This window comes from Scatophagus argus, chromosome 4 (genome assembly GCF_020382885.2).
Source record: "Scatophagus argus isolate fScaArg1 chromosome 4, fScaArg1.pri, whole genome shotgun sequence".
NCBI lineage: Eukaryota > Metazoa > Chordata > Actinopteri > Scatophagidae > Scatophagus > Scatophagus argus.
In genome coordinates this window covers 19,720,761-19,743,164 of record NC_058496.1, presented here as the reverse complement: position 1 = coordinate 19,743,164, position 22,404 = coordinate 19,720,761, and the positions used below count along the sequence as shown (strand labels likewise).

The window sequence follows — 22,404 nt, the reverse complement described above, 5'->3', positions numbered from 1 at the left end:
CTTTCTCTTCAAACTCATCAGACTTTATAGAAGTCCAGTACTAAATTAAAGGTCCTTATCTGTGAGGTGTCTACAATATTCTGCATTCATAACAGCAGATGTTTTAGACTAATTGCTTAAAATAAGTATTTGTCAGATTATCACATTCTTTTTCTGCATTTTGCTCATGCTCACTTAGTAGCGCTAAACCTGTGAATAGGCTGAACATAAATTAAAGGTTAAAGAAAAATGCTGCTCTTCAGAGATTCACTAAGAAAAAAAGAAATATGAAAGGCATGTCCTCTGACCCACTTCCTCAAGTCTCAGTTTAGCCTAGACTCTGTCTCCACCTTGTGGCACTTCAACAAAGGAAGGGACAACAACACAGCAGAGCTGAGGTAAATGCTATTTATTTCATATCAGACTATTATAACCAATAAATACCAGAAGTCATCAGAATAAGACCCTTGAGAGTTCAGCAAATCAAACATTAAGCTACATCACAGATCAGCTGAGCAGGATTCTGGATTCAAAATGGCAGAGTTCTTGTAAAATAGCAGTCAACACAATGACAGACCTGCTGCAGCTGGGTCATGGTGTCACACAGCATTACTCACAGTATGACAGAGTGAACAGAGCCATGTAAAAAACAAAAAAACAAAAACACAGTGTGCAGTGCTGCACACTGTTCCAACACAGCCTACTACTACTTATATTTGCTTGAAGAAATTGATTAATAGGGGATTAATTCAAATGTACCATCTTATAATTACTAAGTGTGGATTTTTGATTAGAGAAAGAAAGAACACAAATGACAAAGCATTAAATAAATACCCTCTAAAAGAGCAGATACTTTAATTAACACATTGGTAAATGACTGTTGCAAATATACATTTAAGTGAGAATGTGTTGGCTATTTACAGCACATAATGCGAATTATGTTGACCCCTTGGAATCTAAACTGGTCCTGTAACAGCAGACAGAGGAAGGTTAAGGTAGCAGGTAGTTAAAAGCTGTGACTGTGAGGGCCAGTTGGTTGACATGGGCCCAATAGGGGGAAGAATGGGGGCTGTAAATGATCTCTCTCAGCTGGTTGGCTAAAAGAGCCTGGTACTCCATTACTGGAAGTGAACTTGAACAGGTGACCCTGGTGGTTTACTGAATCAAAGTACCAAAGCGTTACATCTAAACTGCAATATTTCTTGAGTTAAAACAAAAACTGGACATGACCATTTAAAAAGGCTGATGATACTGCAAATGTACAAATCTACAATTTTGTGTTATCTTCCTCTCCACCAACCGCACATTTCTGTAGAGCAGAAAAACCACAAAACTGCAAATATTGTGTCGTTTTCAGGTTTGACTATGTACTATTGGCAGTGCAAACCCTAAACATAAGCCCTCAACACCATCAAGACCTGATGACAATATTTTTAAATGAAGCAAAGCAGTGCTCACCTCATGCACTCAATAAACTATGTGACAAAATTTTCATAGAATTTCAAAGGAATGATCATTACTTTTTTCTAGATTGTCAGAAGAACTTTGAACCATGGTAAACATATAAATGCAACACACAATGCAGCCTTTCATTAAATATACGGTGAGCTAAACTTGCTACAGATTTGTGTTTGGTGCATTTGTCCAATATCAGCAACAACAAAAAAAAAATCTTTTAAACACTGCATTTTCATCTTTTACACTATACAAACTGTCCTTCATAAAAGGTGCGCATAAGTGAAAACATTCAAGACAAACATGATGTGTAGTAGGAGGCTGAACAAAGCCACACACATCATTTCTCTTTGCCAAGATGAAAAAACCGTCGGTGGTGAAACAGCGAACCCATGCAGGGCTGCTGCAGCGGCAGGAAGCCTTCCTTGAGAACAGTGACAGTGTTTGTGCTGCTGTCGGATGAAGACTTCAGACCTTTCAGAGACTTTCATTTAATTTTTCACAAGTTCAGAAATACCTAAACTGGAATTGTGTTTTGAAAGGGTTTCAAAATTACATGTGTCATTAAAGTTCCTTAAACCAAAGAATGAAGTCCTTGAATTCCAAAGTAAGGAAGAAAGTTTGCATTAGAGACGAACTTAGAAGTAATAAAGTTTTCACCAGACAGCAGTGATTTGCTTGAGTCTATATATATTACTTAATATACTGTGCAATATCTGTTTATGATTTAATTAGGTCTAGATGTACATTATCCGTGTGTGTATGTGTGTTTATGGCTTGGGGGTGGGAGGGACAATAGGAGGCACAGGGGAACTGACAGGGATGACTCCGGTGGCCAGCAGGACGATGATGAGGACGATGACGAGGACGATGATCACGATGACCACGACTAGCTTGACGTTCTTCCACCAGTAGGAGCGAGCCACCTTCTGAGACGTCTGCTTGAAGTGCTGAGCCTGAGCAGAAAGAGACGACACAATTCACCGAGGCAAAGTATTATGTAACTTTGGAAGAGTTGCTCAATTCTCCATTAAAGTCTTTATGTGTGGGATTCCTCTTTGGGATGTTATGTTATTGTTTGCTCTAGCCAATCAGTAGCAAATGATGTATACATCTAGCCAAATGTCTTTTTTTTCAGCTGACACAGTAACTGCACTGGTTGTTGCTAGAAACAGTTAAATCAGTGTTTTTGGCACATTTTTGTACTAAATAAACAAGCAAGATACTATTTGAATTGGTAATAATAATAATATGTTTTTTAAATAAAATGTTGCCTTTATTTTGATAGTGGATACTGTAGAGACAGGAAATGTGGAGAAACAAATCTCTCTGCTTGCACTGAACCAGGGATGTTGAGGCTATATGAAACGCATCTTAACTATCAACTGTGCAAGCAGCTGTAGTTTATTTTAAACACACTTTATGTACCATTTAAATATTCACACAACCTAACAGTGGCTACTTTTTGCGTTGCTTATAGCACACACCTCCAACATGTGTCAAAGATAAGGACTCCATTGTTCATGTCTAGTGTTCTACATGCTGCTTCACTGGCACAGTATTATTAAGGTCACTGATGAAGTTACTGTGATAACTCCATGTATATACTGAAGGAATACAGAATTATTACCTGGACTATAACACTTGAGTTTTGTGCTTGTACAGAAAATGGTAACTTTACTCGTTATGATAAGCAGTAGGCCGTTTTCTTTATCTTTTCATTTAGGCTTTGTGAATGACAGCCGATTAATGAGAGTCTCTGTGACACATCTGTGAGCCTATCGTTAATGGCATCAGTTCTACCTGTGCTTTCCTCTGACGAAATCAAAACGTCCCCCGTGAATAAGGTCTTTCAAGCCCGTGCAGTGGGGCATTTGAAACACAAGACAAAAGATTGTTGGGCTAACGAACTATGTCACCTAACCAGGTACAGCTGGAATGGTGTCTTGCTAAAATGTGCTTAATTCAAGGTCTTGCCAGAAAAAACACCTTATCTGTGTAATGTCCTGAATATGTCATGGCCTCTACTGAGTTCCCGTTCTCTTAACAACCTCCTTGTTTACATTAACGATGTACTGGTGCACATATGGGGAGTTCAACTACACTTTCATACACAATTGAAGGATAAGACTGACCCCTGCTTGTAGGTCCTCTGACTTGTCCATGAGGTCATCCAGTCTCTCTCCTCGGGCCAGAATCCTGTCCACATTCTGCGTCATGATGTTTTTCACCCCATCTACCTGATCTTTCAAGGTCTGCACCTTGTCCTGCGGCTCCGCTGCTGCTCCTCCCCGCTCCTGGAGTTGGACAGAAGAAGGTGAGATGTTGGATGTTATGTGACAATATTTTTCAAAGAGCCACTGCGGTTTCTCAGCAGGTCACTGAAATAACTGAGGGCTGTAAATGACATTTTGCTGAACACACCTGCTGAACAGTTCTTTGTACAGCTTTGTGTAGACTGTAACATCCTCACTGACAGCGACACTGACAGTTAATTTATTCATATTTTAGCATCTCCAACTGACTACTGTAACTGTGCTTAGATTCCCTGCGTGAACATGCACAACAGCTCATAGAGCTCATTTTTAGAGCTGAAATCATGTAAGTTTTATTTTAGTAGCTTTCTTTAGTTATCTGATGTTGTATTGTACATTTAATGCTTTTTAAAAAGGGGGTTTATTCATGATAAAGAGTGCTACTTAGCCTGTGAAAACAGCTGTATATTTTCTTCTGTGGCTAAGGATGTCTTCAAGGTTGTCTCAGTTTTATCTCAGCTTAAGATCTTTTTTGTTTTTACTTTACTCACACTGCATATTGTTAGCTCAGTACCTTTTCATACACAGATTGTTAAGCCAGGATGAAACTATGTCCAGGGTAATGCGATTCACACTGTACTTCTACTAGCATTGGGCTAAATTTCCGTCACTCTTACTTTAGTTGCGTTTCACTCTGGCACCATTTAGCCCCTTGTTTAGTTGATTTCTGGGGGGGGGGGGTAATCCTGTAACCTGCTCCAAGGCAGAGCCAGCACACAATAAAAGTCAGGGTTACTGGGGTTACTTTGGCATGTGCCAGGATTGTGGCCGTGTGAACACTCCTTTAGCTAGGGGCTAAGAAAGGTTTGAAGAGTGCATTCAACCATGGGCTAAATACAGTGTGAAAAGCCCTTTAACAGGAACTCTGTGTTACAAACAGATGTGCAGTTTGAATGAAGTGGGCGTTTAGGAGGCAGGGGTTCAATGGAGGATGCTGCTAAGGCTAGGTACTGCACCTGCACCATTAGCAGTGTGCTTGGTATGTGTATGGGTTATAGCTGCTGCGGTAGTGAGGCAATCATACGTCACATTAAACAGACCTTAAGAGAAGACCTTTAATATTTTTTTATTTATGTTCTAATATCCCCCAGTGGCTGGATTCATCTGTCTGACACCCGTGCAAGTCAATAAAACATAATCTAAAGGAATGCATGTCAAATCAACATTGTATTGTCAGGCAACAATGAGAATGACGGCTGGTGGTGGCTTTGAGAGCCCTCTCAGTCTCTCAAGCTGCTGCACGTGACAGCTGGCTGTCAAACGATTATTTTTACATCTCTGGGAACGCCTGCTACAGCATTCAACAGGAAGATAAGCTGTGATATTGTACATTTGTGGGTGTCATATCAGAGCAGAAATGTTCTATGCAGTGTGGTGTGTAAGCAAGTCTGCACACAGTGGCTTCCATGTCCCAAGAGTCTGCACTAGACTGTAAACAAAACGGTCTCTTGGAAACAGAGCAGGTTGTGCTGCGTCATGTGCTGTCTACCTTCGTTCCTGTTACCCTTCCCTACCTTCTTTCTTCTTTCTCTACTCCTGCCTTCCTTCTTCCTCGTGTTCCTGTCCTCAGTCTTTCATTGTTTTCACCCTTTATTTTGATCCATTATCTTTCTTTCTTAATTGTTGTTGTCTTTCCTGTTCATTCCTCTCTTCCATGATTCTCACTTTTCATTTTCTTTGGAGCTGTTGATTCAGCAATGATCCAATTCACCCCTCAAAAAACAAAAAACACTTTTACAGACTTGCTCCAATTGATCATGTACAAGTTTTATTTCATTTTTTTATTTTAATTTTTTCATCTCCCAATTAAATCATAGATTTTAGCATTCTCATTATCAGGTGCCTTGCTGTGTGTTCTCTTTAACTCTGCCTTTATTTACCTGCCATATAAACCAAGTTTGTTCTCTTTCTCTCTCTCTCTCAAGCGAATAGTTTCGCATGGGCCACTCAATGGCTCATAGCTATCGGGTGTCAACACTCACAGAGAGAAGAAGACAGAAACACGCTCAGACCTTCATGCACCAACAGCTACATTAAACGGCCTATTTAACTGTTATAAGTCACTCAAAAGTATTCTTCTCTGTCATGCATGGAAAGCGACTTCGGTCTTCTACTTGTCAAACAAATGCCTGACAGATTAGGCACCACGTTGAGCCAGTGAATACAAAATAAGGATGATATATAAGGAAGTGCCCTCTAAAATGTGAATGAGAAATCAGATCCCTTTATGGGAAAATATTTGGCTACTGCTGTAAATGCAAAGGACTGATTTCATTTGTCTTGATAGGCCGCACAAAATCCGCACTGCTCCAGTCCTAAACTATTCAAATGTGAAAACCTGAATCTGCGAGTGCCAACAACAAGGTTTGAACTGATCACACAGACACTAGACAGCTACTGACATTTTCCTCTCATCTAAGCACCCTAATACCAGGAAATACTGACAGTAATATGTGCTGCGGGCTACTGGAAAACACTATTTGTGGGTTTTAGCCCAGCTGAGTCAGGACAGCTAAGGTTAAAGGTTTTGGATGGACCTTCAGAGAAAGAGGAAGACAATGCTTCAAAACCACAGAAATTAGTTTTTTGTCAGTGTCATGTCATAAGCCTCAAACAGATACTCATTAGACCCCACGAAGTGAGTGTGAAAGGAAAGACATGGTGGATACAGGTTTGTATGATCTCATGATCTTATTCAGCCAAATTTGATAATAGCAATTATATAGCAATATAGCAATTTCAAACTAACCTGACACATAATTCAAAGCAATCAAAGGTATAATAGTAGGGACAGACATTTTTTAAGGCCTCTTTTCAGTTCAGAATACATTTAGCACGCATGACTTCATTCATCAAATGAAAACTTATGTGACTGCTTCTCTTAGCGCAGTTTTGCTAATAGAAAAGGTATCCACAGCTGGTGCCTGTCATATGTCAGAATTACATTGAAATATAACGTAAGTTAGCAGGAGGTGAGCTCACGCTGTAAAAGCTGACATTTTACTCAAAAAGTGTGGTAAGTAGATAATATTTACGCCGACTTAATGAGGCAGGCTTATAAAACAGGAATGTGGCAATTAAGAGAGGGGAGGGGGTTTTATGTCTGTCAGGGGGCGAGGTAAGTAAGCATTAAATTAGCAGATATTTTAGAAGAGATTGGTTGCGGGCGCCAGACTCAATCGACAACCAATGAAGCACAATTGGGCTTCAACGGTAAACGAATCTTTCATCAGTTTGTGAATAAAATTAAAATTTGACAACATATAAAACTTTCTCTGTAAAGTGTCAGACTTGGCTTAACTAGACTAAATAGAACACTGGCTTAAATCCATTAAAAACATTTCCACTTCTGGTGTGGGAGCAGTTGGGCCATTTTGTTGGTGCTCTGGCCCTCTCTCATCAATAAAAAGTTAAGGCATTCACTTATGTTAGTACTTTCCAGAGATGGTACGACGGTACTAAGTGAAAAGAAACTTTTTTGTGCGGAAATACACCTGTTTTTCCACGTCGTGTCTGACGTTAAACATGGTGACGGCGGAAGACTTTTCTACACAACAAAACACAAGCTTGAACCATTGTCACCTACCGGATCATTGTCCATCTTAGCAGAAACTGTGCCCGTTGGACGGCAAGCCCCAAGGATTGACTTTCTTTTAAGTTGACGCTGTTATTTTTCTTTTTATTTTGCGGGTGTTTATAAAACACCCGGGAGTTTGAAGCGAATACGTTTCCTTCTCTGTTTAACTTCCTGGTTGCTGTTTTTTTCTCTTCAAACTGAATTCCTTCGCTTCAAGTGTCAAGTGAACCATAGTGCAGCCACGATTTCCCGACCACGGGCCTAAATAAAGTACTTGGAACGATTTTGAGGATTGTTGCAGTGTTCTGTTAGTGATTAGTACAATTATCAGCCTGTCCAAAAAACTCACATTGAAAAGTGCAAATTAAACAGTTTTAGCGGACAAGTTTGTATTGAACTCCACTTTAACTGCAGTATTACTACACATTTGAAACCTCCAATGCAAAAACACATAAGCGCAAAGAAATGAGTTTTTATTTTATACAATATGTTCTTGTTACTTTTGTGTTATTTGTTGTTTTCACTATAATACAACTAATGAATGTGTTTTTGTTAGACCTTTGAGTTGAAACATGGCGTGCTTTTATTTTGAAGGGCTGTCGTTATTTCCTTTACTGCTGTGTAATTCATCATCTTCATGTGGCTCTCCTTAATTTATCCTCAGGATGGCGTCATATCAAGGTGTTGCCGTTACATGTTGGCATGATGGCAGTGTGCCGAATTACACAATCATTAAGACAAACTTATCAAACAAGAAGGTTCATAAACATTTTCTATTCTTCTTGACTGAACTAAGCGCTCTCAGGTGTGAGTTAGGTGTTAAGGTATCTTTTGTTTGTGACCAAACAAAAGGTTAAGGCGTGAAGTTGTGCAAAGAAAGCCAGACTTAAAACATAAAGCACAGACCTGCATCCTATAGTTCAGTGATAGTAGAAAAATCAACTTTTATTGGCAGTATATATATTTTTACATTCACTAAATTTTTCCTCTGCATTTACCCCATCCTTGGTTGAATACACATGCAACACCATCCAAATTACATGCAGCAAACACACACACACAGGAGCAGCCGGCTGCCACTGTCAGGTGCCCGGGGAGCAAATTGAGGGTTAAGTGCCTTGCTCAAGGGCACATCAGTCAGCTAATTTTTTTTTCTTTTTTAATGTGATGCCTATGGTTCAGTTTTTAAAGTGCAGCAGTCACATCTACAATCACAGAGGACAATGTTCTCCAAGCTAATGTCTTCTCTTGCTGAAAAGTTACCTGTCCATCACTGGAAAATACCATTAAGAACTTTTATTTCTTAATTAGCTTGAGAAGTTCAGTCATTTTAAATAGTCTGATGCAACATGGGATATGTCCCTTTGTAACTCATTCCTTAACACAATAGCTCCATATCTCTACATCTAGAACAATGTTATGTCAGAGATCCTATTTGATTTTGTTTCACTGTGCATTCACTCACATTAGGAAGTGATAATGAAAATGATTTTTAGGGCTTATAAGTAGTCATTGCTATTAATTTTCTAAATAAATTGGTGAGAATGAAATTTAACTCTGCCATGGTATCTTTCTCAGATGACTGAGTGACTCCTCCCGGCTCTGCAGCAGCTCCACGTACTGATGTCACACCAAGTTCCACCCAGCCAGCAGCACCAGCCCTGACCAACCGGTTTCACCTCATTTCCTGCTATCATGTTGGTCCGCTGCTGCAGGCTGCTCTGAATCATAAGCAGCTAAAAATAATCCAAATCATTCTGTTCATTGTGGAAAACAAATTGCCGAGCAGGCATTAGCAAGGGTGCTAAAAATACTGTCTGTTTCATTCTTGGAAATAAAAAGGGAGAAAAAAAGCGTGATGTTGTGGAATCAACCTCAACAAACTTTATTTCCTTTGACAATATGTATTTTTGAGCAAGTGGTTTAGCAGTAAAATTATCTACATTAGAGGATAACACATTTCCTGATTACATACTGTATTTACTAGAAAACAAATAAAAATATCATAAAATCTAAATAAGAATGTCAGAGAAACAAAAGATATGATACAAAGTAAAGAGGTAAAAAAGTAGAGAATAGCAAGAAAGATTCTCCATACGACATCCCATAAGTAATTTCTCCTCACTGGCCTTGTCTGATGATGATATCTGACATGTCATCAACCTTCACCAGCTCCAAATTCTGTTAAAAACAAAACATGATAATACTGCACATAGCAATAAAAAGCACATGATTAATTTTTTTTTCATTTTTTCCATAGGTTTTAAGATATAGTAAACCCCCAAGCTATTAGTTTTAGGTATTTGATGTTAGGGTCACAGGTAAAAGAATTTCCCTTCGGGGATAAATAAAGGAATTCTGATTTTGAAAAAATGGATAAAATGAAGGTCAACAACACAAAGCTAAATACATTACAGTAATGGAATAATCATGCTTAAATGAACTGATTTGTATTCATTTTTCTCTCACCAAAAGAACAATTCAGTGTCCTTTTTACCTGATAAACATAATGTTAATTTGAAACGGCTGTTTTCAACCTCACCTTTTCATTGGCAAGATGAAGCAGAGCGACAAACGCCAGGGGCACCGACAGGTTCTGAGCCATTGTGCCTGGCAATCTGGACCACCACAAGGAGAGATGAGAATAGAAGAAGGAAAGACATTCACAGTACATTTTACATTTCATCACTCATGCTGTTCAAACCCAGTGCCTTTGAGAAAGCAATGGTTTTTAGTTCAGCTGATGGCTGGTTCACAGCAGGGTCCAAATGACATACGCTATATTGCCAAAAGTATTCAGTCACCCATCTATATAATTGAATTCAGGTGTTTCAGTCACTTCCGTGGTCACAGGTGTATAAAATCAAGCACCACCTAGGCATGCAGACTGCTTCTACAAACATTTGTAAAAGGATGGGCCGCTCTAAGGAGCTCAGTGAATTCCAGCGTGGTACTGTGATAGGATACCACCTGTGCAACAAGTCCAGTCGTGAAATTTCCTCACTACTAAATACTCCACAGTCAGCTGTCAGTGGTATTATAACAAAGTGGAAGCGATTGGGGAATCACAGCAACTCAGCCACGAAGTGGAAGGCCACATAAAATGACAGAGTGGGGTCAGCGGATGCTGAGGCGCATAGTGCGCAGAGGTCGCCAACTTTCTGCAGAGTCAATCACTACAGACCTTCAAACTTCATGTGGCCTTCAGATTAGCTCAAGAACAGTGCGCAGAGAGCTTCACTGGATTCCATGGCTGAGCAGCTGCATCATCACCAAGTGCAATGCAAAGCATCGAATACAGTGGTGTAAAGCACGCCACCACTGGACTCCAGAGCAGTGGAGACACATTCTCTGGAGTAACGAATCACGCTTCTCCATCTGATAATCTGATGGACGAGTCTGGGTTGGACAGTTGCCAGGAGAACAGTACTTGTCTGACTGCACTGTGCCAAGTGTGAAATTTGGTGGAGGGGGGATTATGGTGTGGGGTTGTTTCTCTGGGCTTGGCCTCTTAGTTCCAGTGAAAGGAACTCTGAATGCTTCAGCCATACCAAGAGATTTTGGACAATTCCATGCTCCCAACTTTGTGGGAACAGTTTGGGGATGGCCCCTTCCTGTTCCAACATGACTGCGTACCAGTGCACAAAGCAAGGTCCATAAAGACATGGATGAGCGAGTTTGGTGTGGAAGAACTTGACTGGCCTTTGGGATGAATTAGAGCGAGGACTGCGAGCCAGGTCTTTTCGTCCAACATCAGTGTCTGACCTCACAAATGCGCTTCTGGAAGAATAGTCAAAAATTCCTGCATTCTGCATTGAAGAGTGGGAGAAACTGCCCAAAAATAAGTGTGCCAAGCTTATAGGATCATACTCAAAAAGGCCGCAATTGCTGCCAAAGGGGCTTCAGCAAAGTATTGATCACAGGGTGTGAATACTTATGTACATATTATATTTTTATTTTTTTTATTTTTAATAAATTTGCAAAAGAATTCAAGCAAACTTGTTTCACTTTGTCATTATGGTGTATTTTGTGTAGAATTTTGAGGGAAATATTAATTTAATCCATTTTGGAAAGAGACTGTAACATAACAAAATGTGCAAAAAGCAATGCGGTGTGAATACTTTCTGGATGCACTGTACATCTATTTGCTTGCACTGCCATTTTGGTGAGTACTATCTGGTTATTATTATTCCTCATTAGTGCTGTGGGAAATCTGCTGGTACCTTTGAAGCAGCGTCTTTGTGGTCTGACTGAAGACTTTCTCCCCACACACCTCTGGTTTCTCCACAGTTGCCACCTCCTGTGGGGAACATTAAGGCATATATCATCAAACAGATGTCCTCTACAAATAGAGGCACAAAGACAGATTCAGCTAAATATCAGCAGCAAGACTAAAGTTTCAAACCTAAAACTGATGAAATTACTAAGTTATGTACCTGCTGATGCAGACACAAACTGATAAATGGCTACTCCGTCAGTGTAATTTACCTCTGTGGGTTTTTCTGGGCTTTCAGTCAGAAGAGTCCACATGCTATTCTTGAGTCTCTTCATGTCCATTTTCTTTGCAGTCTTGGCGTAGTTAATCTCAATCTTGTTGACCTACAAAAACAAGCGATAAGGCAGATTATTAGTCCAGTTCAAGATGAGTAAACATTCTATGTGAAATGTGCCCACACATTGTGTTTTGACATGCTCAGAGTTTCTGACTGCAATTGAGGTCACGTACTAGAATTATCCTTTTAGGAAGAACTTTTGAATTCTCAGAGTCTTGAAAATATTACAGAGGTTTTTGAGCACCTACCCCTAAAATTCCAAGACCCACATAGAGCATGACTTGCGCTAAAATCATGTGTTACTCACCCTATGTGGTTCAGGTACTAGATCATCTTCCCCATAGGTTGAGACACCCTCTAGATCTTGTGAGAGCGGAGGTATACTGTCACCTGAACGCTGTGTATCGTCTGAACCAGCAAACCCTTCAGCATCATCATCACTGTCACCTCCCTGTAGAGGAAGAGGCACAAAGAGATGTCAAAAGGATGAAAATGTTAGATGGGGGTTCCACATCAGTTTACTTTGTAATTGCTGACAACAATCCTCAATCTCTGGTTTCTGTTGATACTGAAAGTTCAATTTAGTTTAATTCAAATGTTCATAATTCAATGTATTTATAAAGCGTCCAGTCACAACAGAAGTTATCTTGTGGCACATGACCCAAACAGAGCAGGTCGAGACCATACTCTTTAAACAATTCTTTAATGCATAGAGATCCAGCATTCCCACATTAGCAAGCACTTGGCAACAGTGGAGAGGAAAAAGTTCTCATATTTAGTTCTGCAGTGCAGTATTTGATTCAGAGGCAACAGCTGTGAAAGATCCCAGTTTTGATCACTGTAAGTGATCATACCAGCATAAATCTTAATGTGAAAATCAAACCATACCACCACAGCAGGCCCCTTTGCATTAGTGATTTCTAGCAAGGGTAATTGTGAAGAAGAGACACAGACCGAACTATACCTGCAATATACTACTCTTTTTTTCTACTCCTTGTACAATAAAGTTTGTTGAAAAATGAATCAAATCAAATAAATAGAAATTAAACATCTGCATATAATACTTGCACAAACAAGTCAAATCAAACACTGTTTAAAAAGGCGGGCTTCAGACCTGAAGTCCTGGACAGAAGTTGGCCGTGTCGTTGGCGTTGTTGTAGTCGTAATCTCCAATGTCTTCTCCAAGCTCTCCAGACAGCCTCTTCTGGCCTTCTTGACTCAACTAGAGTAAATAAAACCAAAAATATCCCTCTTAATACGACACAAAATGATCCCTACTTAATTACAGACATTCAGGGTACATTATATCGTGACAACAGTCAAATTTAGTCTAAAAATCTAAGAACTCTTCATTTTTGCGGCTTGTGTGGACTGAACTGATAATAATGTCATAGTTCAACCAACACCTGACTCATGTGGGATACCAGGGAACCACAGACGCTGCATTCTGACCCCAGAGATCCACAGGTAATCTCTGAATTATCAGTCAGACAAATCATTTTCTTAGGCGTGCAGTAATAGCAACGTTGTAGACCTCTAAAGGAAAAGTGTCTCATTTAAATCCAAAACCTTCAGCCTCTTCCAGCAGCAGCTGATGGGAGTAGTGAGGACTCACCGAGCTGGAGGGTTTGAGGCTGAGCTGGGACAGCGTCTCCGGTGGAAACTGGAAGTCGGCTGGTAGAGTCGTTTTCTTATTGCTGGCACTAAGGGCAGACTTGCTGTTGGTAGTGGCTGCCTGTGAAGGGAAAACACAGTCAGTGTCTCAAATCTCTGTCAGTAGGGATCACATTTCAGCTGAGAAATTTCCCTTCAGATCCTTTGTCCTGCTTCACTGAATTTAATTAGTGGAGATAAAACTACAATTGTATTATATTGTTGTGGAGATATGTGCTAAGGCACCCTGTGCTCAGGTCAGCAAATACTGTACCTCTGACAGATGATGTGAAACAACATGATTTTTTTGTTTTTTGTTTTTTGTCAGGTCTCATTTTATTGCACTTCTGAAGTACTCTGACTACTCTTGCTGATAATACTTATATACTTCTACTTGAGTAAGGACTTTTGCTTGTAGTGGATATTTATATTCCAGTATTGGTGTAAAATCAATCAAAACACTTCTTCTACTATTGATAACCACTGTAGTATACCTGGACAGGCAAAGTGAATACTAGAAATCTGAGATGGTTCACTGGCAGGAAACAGAGGCAAACAGCTACCCTGGCTTTGTGCAATGGTATCAACACGATGTTCATATTCCAAAAAATTGTTAATTTGTTGTTACTTTTGGGCAAAGCCAGGCTAACTGTTTCCCTGTTTAGGCAGAGACTGATTATCAGGTCCAATACTCTGCATCTTTTCCATTATCTGTATCACTAAGGTTTTGTGTGATCATCTGTAGAGTAAATTAAATGAAAATGGCTACTTTTGGCTCTGACGTCACTTCCTTTCTGTAGTCACAGCTCAGTGGTCCTACCCAGCATCCCGCCGACAACACGATCTGACTGATCACATGTTACAACTAATAGCATTTCAACACTGAATAATTTGAATCTGCAAAGTGACTAGTAACTAAAAATGTTCCCAAATAAATGTTGTGGTGTAAAAACCACAATATCTCCCTTCAAAACTGTAGTGGAGTAAAAGAATAAAAGTCACAAAACATTGAACTACTTAAGTTTTACAAGTTCCTCGGAATTATATTTAAGTTTAACTCATTTCTCCATATTTCATACTAAGCTTTGATAAGCTTGATGGCACTCTTCAGCCATTCATATGTTGTGTTTGGGATGACAAAAGCAAAAAGGCTTCTTACTCTCGTGGTGCGAAAGTAGGTGTCAAAATTGACATCATCGCTGAAGTCTATTTCAAAGGTCTTCTTGGGCTTCCTTTTACGTGTCTCCTTGTCAGGCAAATGGTCCACTACAGCAGATGAAGTACATGAAAGCAAACAGACAGATGAGACAGATAATGGTTACTGTGCACACAGCAGGGGAGGACAACCATTAGAAAATCATCTCAGTTGTTAGAGAAATAATAGCCCTCAAAACACAAACATAAGCCTGATGTGTATACATTATGTTCTAAGGATAAACACAGCATCCAAATACATTCCTAGCATCACAATGAGATGAAAGAAAGACAAGAAATGAAATGCAGTAGGCTGAGGCTACATTAACTCTCATCATAATAAATAAAGAGCAAAAAATATGTTTACTGTTACAGTGTTCTAACGTTATTCATCACTTGCATTTGTAATGGATAAATAATAAAAAGTCATGCATTTTTCTCTTTCTCATCTCCTAATTGGCGCTGAGCCAGAAATTTCACTCACGCTTGTGTTTTGGCTTGAACTGCCAGTAGCCAGGTCCAGCCCATGTGGCCATGGTCCTGGGACTGAAGTACGAATACTCCCTGGGCTGAGAGGACAGCTGCAGACACATGGTGGCGATGTCTCCCTCTCCGATCGGGATCACATCCCTGTGCCGCCATCACACCAGCACAGAAAACCATTCAAACATGCGGATGCAAATTGGCCTTCAGTTAACAGAGGCTTTAACTCTAAGATTTTCAGCATGATTAAGTATACTCTAAGGAGTTAAACACCTACACTCATGGTGATAATAGGCAATGCACTTATTTTACTAGTAGTGCAATTTGAAATGGTAGATAAGCAGAAGAGGCTTTTTCCTGAATAGAGCTTAATGGAGGTAATTTTTCCTCTGAGAACATGGTACAATCAGCATTAAAGAGTACTAGAAGAGAAAAGAGAAAAAAGTGCAGAAAAGAAGGTAATTTGTAGAAACTTTAACCCAGTTCCACTGAGACTTAAAAAAAAAGAAAGAAAAAGAAAACGAAAACGATAAAATGAATTAATCAGGTGACCTTTAGCAAAAGGGTGAGCGCTCTTCTACCTCTAAGCAGACGACATTCTCACAGTTCACGATCTTACCTTGCTTTGCCGGAGCCCGAGGCCTCGCAACCTTCCTTGTGCTCTTTGGATCGCTCCTCACAGTCACCGAGTCCCTCCTCATAGTCGGCGTCAAAGTCAGGGCAGTCGTCTTCTTCAGCCTCGGGTTCAGGCTCTGCGTTCACGTCAAACACGTGTTCACCCTGCTTCATCTTCTCCAAGAGCTGATTCATGGTCTGAAAGAAGACACACAGTCAGATGGAAGACACACTGAGATCTGACAGTCAAGAGAATAAATAGAATATGCTAAACAACAAAGCATTAGACATATGGTTGGCAAAGTGTTTTTTTCCTCTCCCTCAAACATGGTTAACTTTAAAGAGGAACTATTGGTTTAATCAAAGAAATATGCAAGAATTTCACTAGAACAATTTATTATATTAAGTTTGGTGCTTGTATTTTATCTCTGACCTGTTCAGGGTTCCAGCTTGTGAAGGAAAAGTCCTGCAGCGAGGGGCAGATGGAGCTTTTCTCCTGGGAACGCTGCAGTCCGGCTGGCAGACACACAGAACAGAGAGCCAGATTATTGAGGGACAGCTCAAAAGATGACACACGGCTAGACAAATGACTACAAGTTTACAGCATTTATTGGATACCGAGTGATTTAAAAAAAAACAACAAAACACCCCAAAACATTTTCTAAATGGTTCTTACCCATGAATGGGGATGTAGAGACTCCCTGTGGAGGAGGAGGCGAGTAAGAGGGTCTGGACTGGAGGAGTGTCATATAGGAGGGAAACAGCAGCTCGCAGCGGCTGTTCTCACTGAAAAGAACTGACAGGAACACGCCAGATGTGCTGCTCTCATCGAAGGATGAGGCCATCCTCTGAAACATGGGGTCCACCTGGGAGGGTAGGAAGAACAGGTGATCATGTTCATAGCCATACGATAGAACATGTACAATGCACTGAAACTTCAGAGCAAAATGCCCCTCATTTATGTTAATGTCTTTTCCTTATTTGAGCATGAGAATCAGCTGGGTATGGAAATGTGATGCAGTCATAATGGAGACCAGAATTTAAAAAGCAGATAAGTAACCGGTTTCTAATATGCAGAAACCAGAGAAACTCAAGAATTTTATGTTTGTGCATTCTGTTTGTGAGGCCACTACATGTGAAGAACCGTGATCTTGAATCTGTGATAAAATGATTCTGATGCAGGATTCTGATGCAATTTATGTTAATGAAAATGACAATCTTTTTACTTGATATATAGATCTGACAGCCTATCACAAAGCAGAATAAAAAGGCACCAACAGCCAGTCTGTGACGTTGTCTGTTTGAATGCTGGTGTGATGGAGCTCCTCTACACACACAGTGCACAGCAGAGAGTATATTTACTGGAGTCAGCAGGGATGATGCTCATTAGCCATGAGTGCAACAAAAGAGAGACTTTATCAAATACTTGCTGAACAAGCAGAACACACACATGCACAGATGTGATGTCTCTGGTGGCTCTGTCTGCAGTAGTTTGCTGTCCCCTCTTAATTCACACCCAGTTTATTTCACCCATTTTTTTAAAGCCATAAAGTATAACTAATAATTTCTGTAGTTTCTCTTGGCTTCAACATTTATGAGGATACCCTTCAAATTATATGTAATGATAAATACAGAAGGAGATGGAAGAAATATAGTGGTGGAAAAACTGTTTGTCTCTGCTGATCTTCTGACTGTCTGATATGAGACTGTTAATTACTTTTACTGTACATCATAAATATCAAATAAAGTTTTCCTTCTTAATTCACTTTGATACCCATCAAAATCCCTTTTTTTTTTTTTTTTTTTTTTTTTTTTTTTTTTTTTTTTTTGCTCCTCTGTTCAAGATGCAGATTAAGATCCCGGGTTCCAGGATGGAACAGCTTTGTGCAAACGGTTTCATTTGAGGACCACAGATGACACATAATGACACAAAAATTATTATTATGCCCCTAACTGCGTTCTGTCCAACAGCATAATGATAATCATTTCAGATCTGGGCAGGTTGTCATTTGAACTTATATTATTTTGCGTAGCTGACACCATACCTCACACCTCCTCTCAGACTCTGCGCTATTGATATTGCTCAGGTTCTGCTCCACTGTCCTCTTAGGGGGCCTCTTTTTCTTCGGCTGCTTAGCAGTCACTTCGCCCTCTGCAGGCCCTTCACCTCGGTCCTCCTCCTTTGGCCCATGGTCTGCACATGCACAGAGAGGAAAATGCATAAAATTTCAAATAATGTCGAAAAATGTGGGTAAACCACGTTTTATGTCCCATGAGGCTGTCAAAGCCTAAAAGCTACACCATACAGAAGGAGGGAATATTAAATATTGCAATCTCTATGATTCATCTAAAAAGAAGATAATAAACACCTTCAAGATTGATCTCCATCTAAAACAGCCAGATTAACCACCTCTTCATGAAAATAAATAAATCACATTGATAAGGTTCTCACCCTCTCCAGGTTTGGTCTCAGCTCCAAGGCCACCCAGCACCCTGTAGGCATCAGCATGAACGGCATCCACCCTCACAGCGTAAATTTTTGTACTAGCATCCAAAGTGCCAGCGGCCACCTTTAGGACAGACAGACAGACACACACATGCTGTGAAATATATCTAACATTGACTATTTCATGGCTCAGTTGAGATTTTTGCAACAGTGTATATGTAGCTGTCATTAACTTAGGATGCTGCAGACTTTATCAGAATAAGTGGATCAATTTCTCATCAGATGAAACACAGCACAATTTATCAAGCACTTTAAACTGAAGACCTGTGAAGGATAATGTAAAACTTTGTCAAAGGACTTGCAGGCACTATATCCAGCCCAGTCCTTTATTTAAGGCACTGCTTCCTCAAAGTAAATCAGCCTGATGGTTATCAGAAAACAATTTCCCAAGATCTCCTTTCACGCAATTTTTGAAGGATGACTACAAAGACTGTGCTCTAGGTTTTTAATGACAGTGAGATTTAACTGTGAAACAGCTATGACAGATAAACAATGATACATTTTTATTCAACTTCATCAAATTAGTCAAACCTAGTAGATTTAAATAAAAGTCTAACCTTAAAGTTTGTGAGCTCAGAATCCTTCTGTTTGAGAATATCCGCCATGTAATCAATCAGATGTAGACCAAAGGCATTTTTTGTGGTGATTTTCTGTCAAAGAGAAGGTGAAAGTATTGAATTACTGGGACACTGGAAAATACACACTGTGTGAAACACTGAGGCACAGGCACATGCACACATACTTACATTCTCAGTGGAGAGTTTTATGCAGGTGGAGTAATGCTCTGAGATCTGTGCATTTGACAACTTGGGCACGGCAGCAGGAGTCCCTGCAGCGCTGCATACAAAAATGAGATTATCTTTAAGCTCTCAGCATAAATATTAGCAGGAAAGGGCAGAGGCTGGATGTTAACGCCATGATTAAAAACGTTGTTGAAAATCAATGTTGAAGATTCTGTTTGTTTGTAATTATGCCACACAGTCAGTTTCAATACACACCACAAGCTTCACATGACAAACTGTCACCAATGTTAAGCTTACAACAGTCAAAAGCATGGTTTGCCAAAGCATTATCTCTACAGCTTACCTATGAGATGCAGAGTCATTGAAGGAGGAGTCGGTGGCAGCTTGAAGGTCAATGACTCTTGACCTTCGGCGCTGACGTCGTTCCTGCTCGTCATCATTGCCAGGAAAGGCTGCCAGCAGCGGGGTGCTGCAGGCTGCAGGGGACAGACCCTTGTTCTTCAAGGACGATGTCCATCCAGGACGGACCCGGGAGACGGGTGTGGAGGCTGCACTCATCTTTGCTGGAGACAAGTACACAAACACAGAAGCAACATGTTGACACACAGGTACAAGTTTCACAAGAGAGAAAGAAAATAGCTGAGAATATGCTTACATGATTAGGAAGATAAAAATAAAATAGATGACAGAATGTTGAACTTGCATTGTACTGTTATGTTTCAAGTATTGAAACAGTTTATAATATTTTTATAAGAGATAACATGTGACAGCAGCTGACATTCAGTTGTTGGCGGCATGTAAACAAATACAAAAATGCAAGAAAATCTCATGTTAAAAAAAAGTTGTCTACATTGTGCCATATATATAGTTCTCTATATTTATTTTATTTTCTTATTTTTACTCCATTATTACCTATCTCTGTTTCCTGTTGCAACTAGTTGCTGTTTGCAAAGTGCCCTGTGTGCTGCTTACTTATAAGCTGCTGGAAATTTAATTCTCCTGAGGGAGTCATCCCAAAGGAATCAATAAAGTGAAGTCCAAGTCTAAGTCTAAATATGCACTAAAAATATGTACTAAAGGACACGAAATGACATAATTTGTACTGACTCACTTTAAAACAAACTAGTTCGTCTAACCTTTTCCAACCACAGAGGGAACCATGTAATGCGAATCATATTTCGATTGCTTTTTTTTTTAGATTTATGTAGATCTCGTCCCTTCTGGTGTAACATTAAGTTAGAAACAGCTTACAGAAACGCATTCAAGTAAACAAAAGGACTTTAACGTAATAAAAGGATCAGAATACAAAGTGACTACAGCTAACGCTAATACGCTAAAACTAACTGCGAAACCAAAACGTTTTCTTATATATTTATCTAACTGGTCGACAAACCCAAAAAACAAACGTTGTGTAGGCTCGATGAGCTCATGCAACTTGGCAAAACAGCGTTAGCTTCAGTTAGCATTAGCGAAAATAAACGTGATTTCACTATCAATGTTAGCTGACCGCCAGGGTGACAATCGAAAGCTGTACAACAAATCTTCCTTGGTTCACTCAACATACCTGGCAATGTCTGAAATCCGAAATTGCTTTCGTGCGACTAAATATAATTTGTACTACGACAAACAAGAACAGAACAAATTACAGTTCTTCTTCCTGTTCGGCGTTTGAATTTTTGCGCCGAACGGTTTACGTGACACCAACATACGCCATGACGTAAAATCACGCCCACCACGAGTTTCTTTGTTTTTCGGCAATGACTCACGAGCGATGGCAAGAAGAAAACTCAAACGCTAAAATGCAATAAGTTATTGTTTTAATGTGTATGCAGATTTACCATAAATTTTTAGGACCACGATAGAACAAAACCTAACCTGGTAGAAGGTTTATTCCCATTAAGTGATTACATTATTGTTATAATTCTATTAACATTAGTAGCAATAGTAGTAGTAGTATCAGTAATATTAGTAGAAGTGGCAGTAGTAGTATAACAGTAGCGCTGTAGTAAAGAGTGTGACATATTATCTGTTTATTCATCGGTTCAGTCATTTTATGATTCTATTTTTGAAATCACACTTGAAAAATGTGACTATTGAATTCTGCTCGGTATTTTGGATCACGAATGCTGAATGTTAAAAATGAACATTTGTTTCCAAAGGCAGAGGCATTTGTTTCCAGGCAGCAAAGTGCCTTGTTTCTGCAGCTGTTCTTGCACAATTAGTAACAAAGTTGTTCACAGCTCTTGTAAACACTTGATACAGACATTGCATTGCTATGTCACACTAACGCACATGCGCATTTCCCCCCTTCTTTCCTGCTTTTTTTGCTTTTTTTTTTTTTTTTTTTGTACTTCGATTCTTTTGATTGCCATGAACTGATTCTTGTTCACTGACAAATTGATCAGACCTGTGTTTGTCTGAGTGTCTTTTTATGAATAAATATGATATGAATCATCATTTCTTATAACTCAGGCAGGACTGGCTGGAGGTTGGAGGGCACTCAGCTGGGACTTAGTGAAACAAAACAAATATTGTAGTTCATATCGTAGAAGAACCAAACACACATCACTCCTGCATGCGTCATTTCCCCTTGTTTCATCAAAATGGCACCAAGACATGTCAACACAGACAAATAAACACTGGAATGCTTCTCTAGGCCATCAGTGTCATTTTTCAAAAGGTAGACCCAGTGACATGTAGCTGTGGTACTGTGTTCCCTTCCGCTGACCTCTACCACCAACCAGCAGATGTCCGTCTTCATCTGTCAACAAACTGGTTATTTGATACTGTCTCTCAAGAGCTTCCATGTTGCTTTAACAACATACATTCACATTGCCAGTTAGATTGTGGAAATCTGATTGTATGGTCATCATAACTGAGTACCACGATGATGTCTCTTTCAAGCCTTTAAAAGTGCATTAATGAATATTATACAAAATGGAAAGACGTGACATTTTTAAACAATGTTGCGATAATATAATATGATAGTATAAAGCCTTAATCTGTCAATTAAGGTATTAAATCTGATGAAATGGTGGCTGAAATGTGAATAAAATTAGCTTAATTTATTCTGATTTTATTTGTTTTTCCTGACAAATTTATTTCACAGCTAACTGAAATATGACTTCAAAATGGTATAGAAAGATCAGATGACAGCAATGAAAAAGCAATAACTGCTCACTAGATGGCAGTAAAAAGTAAGGCTCCAATTCTGGCAAGTTTGACTGACTTTGCATTCTACATTTGATTTAGTGAAGGTGCTGTCTGCTTACTGCTGTCTCTGCGATGTCAACATGTCAGCCTTGTTTCAGCCAAGGCAGAGACCAACAGG

The 22,404-nt window shown here is 39.6% G+C and overlaps 2 protein-coding genes and 1 long non-coding RNA gene across 3 annotated transcripts in view; all 3 read right to left on the bottom strand.

Annotated features, from left to right (window-relative positions):
- LOC124057782 overlaps nucleotides 1–22,404 on the bottom strand; it is a 1,110,263-nt gene that overhangs the window by 847,323 nt on the left and 240,536 nt on the right. The gene's annotated exons all lie outside the window — the stretch shown is intronic.
- Nucleotides 374–7,552, bottom strand: vamp8 (vesicle-associated membrane protein 8 (endobrevin)). The gene is made up of 3 exons (XM_046386329.1): nucleotides 7,336–7,552; nucleotides 3,570–3,731; nucleotides 374–2,390 (listed from the first exon to the last, which is right to left on the bottom strand). The coding sequence occupies exons 1-3, from the start codon at nucleotides 7,348–7,350 to the stop codon at nucleotides 2,205–2,207; spliced, it is 363 nt and encodes a 120-aa protein (XP_046242285.1). The 5' UTR covers nucleotides 7,351–7,552; the 3' UTR covers nucleotides 374–2,204.
- Nucleotides 9,183–20,794, bottom strand: ncaph (non-SMC condensin I complex, subunit H). The gene is made up of 18 exons (XM_046386249.1): nucleotides 20,638–20,794; nucleotides 19,417–19,636; nucleotides 19,077–19,167; nucleotides 18,888–18,980; nucleotides 18,277–18,394; nucleotides 17,870–18,018; nucleotides 16,501–16,690; nucleotides 16,258–16,340; nucleotides 15,829–16,022; nucleotides 15,211–15,356; nucleotides 14,692–14,798; nucleotides 13,495–13,614; nucleotides 12,994–13,101; nucleotides 12,187–12,330; nucleotides 11,815–11,925; nucleotides 11,550–11,626; nucleotides 9,869–9,944; nucleotides 9,183–9,507 (listed from the first exon to the last, which is right to left on the bottom strand). Exons 2-18 carry the CDS (start codon nucleotides 19,629–19,631, stop codon nucleotides 9,448–9,450), a joined length of 2,082 nt encoding a protein of 693 aa, XP_046242205.1. The 5' UTR covers nucleotides 19,632–19,636; nucleotides 20,638–20,794; the 3' UTR covers nucleotides 9,183–9,447.

What these genes read in the sequence shown, in the direction of transcription:
- vamp8 (XM_046386329.1), bottom strand. An exon ending in CAGAGGACCTACAAGCAGGG is followed by an intron (nt 2,391 to 3,569) that starts GTCAGTCTTATC and finishes CTTTCTGCTCAG; the next exon opens with GCTCAGCACTTCAAGCAGAC.
- ncaph (XM_046386249.1), bottom strand. Translation starts at nt 19,631, where the DNA reads ATGAGTGCAGCCTCCACACCCGTCTCCCGGGTCCGTCCTGGATGGACA. An exon ending in TAAAACTCTCCACTGAGAAT is followed by an intron (nt 18,981 to 19,076) that starts GTAAGTATGTGT and finishes TCTCTTTGACAG; the next exon opens with AAAATCACCACAAAAAATGC. An exon ending in GCCTCAAACCCTCCAGCTCG is followed by an intron (nt 13,102 to 13,494) that starts GTGAGTCCTCAC and finishes TATTTACTCTAG; the next exon opens with TTGAGTCAAGAAGGCCAGAA.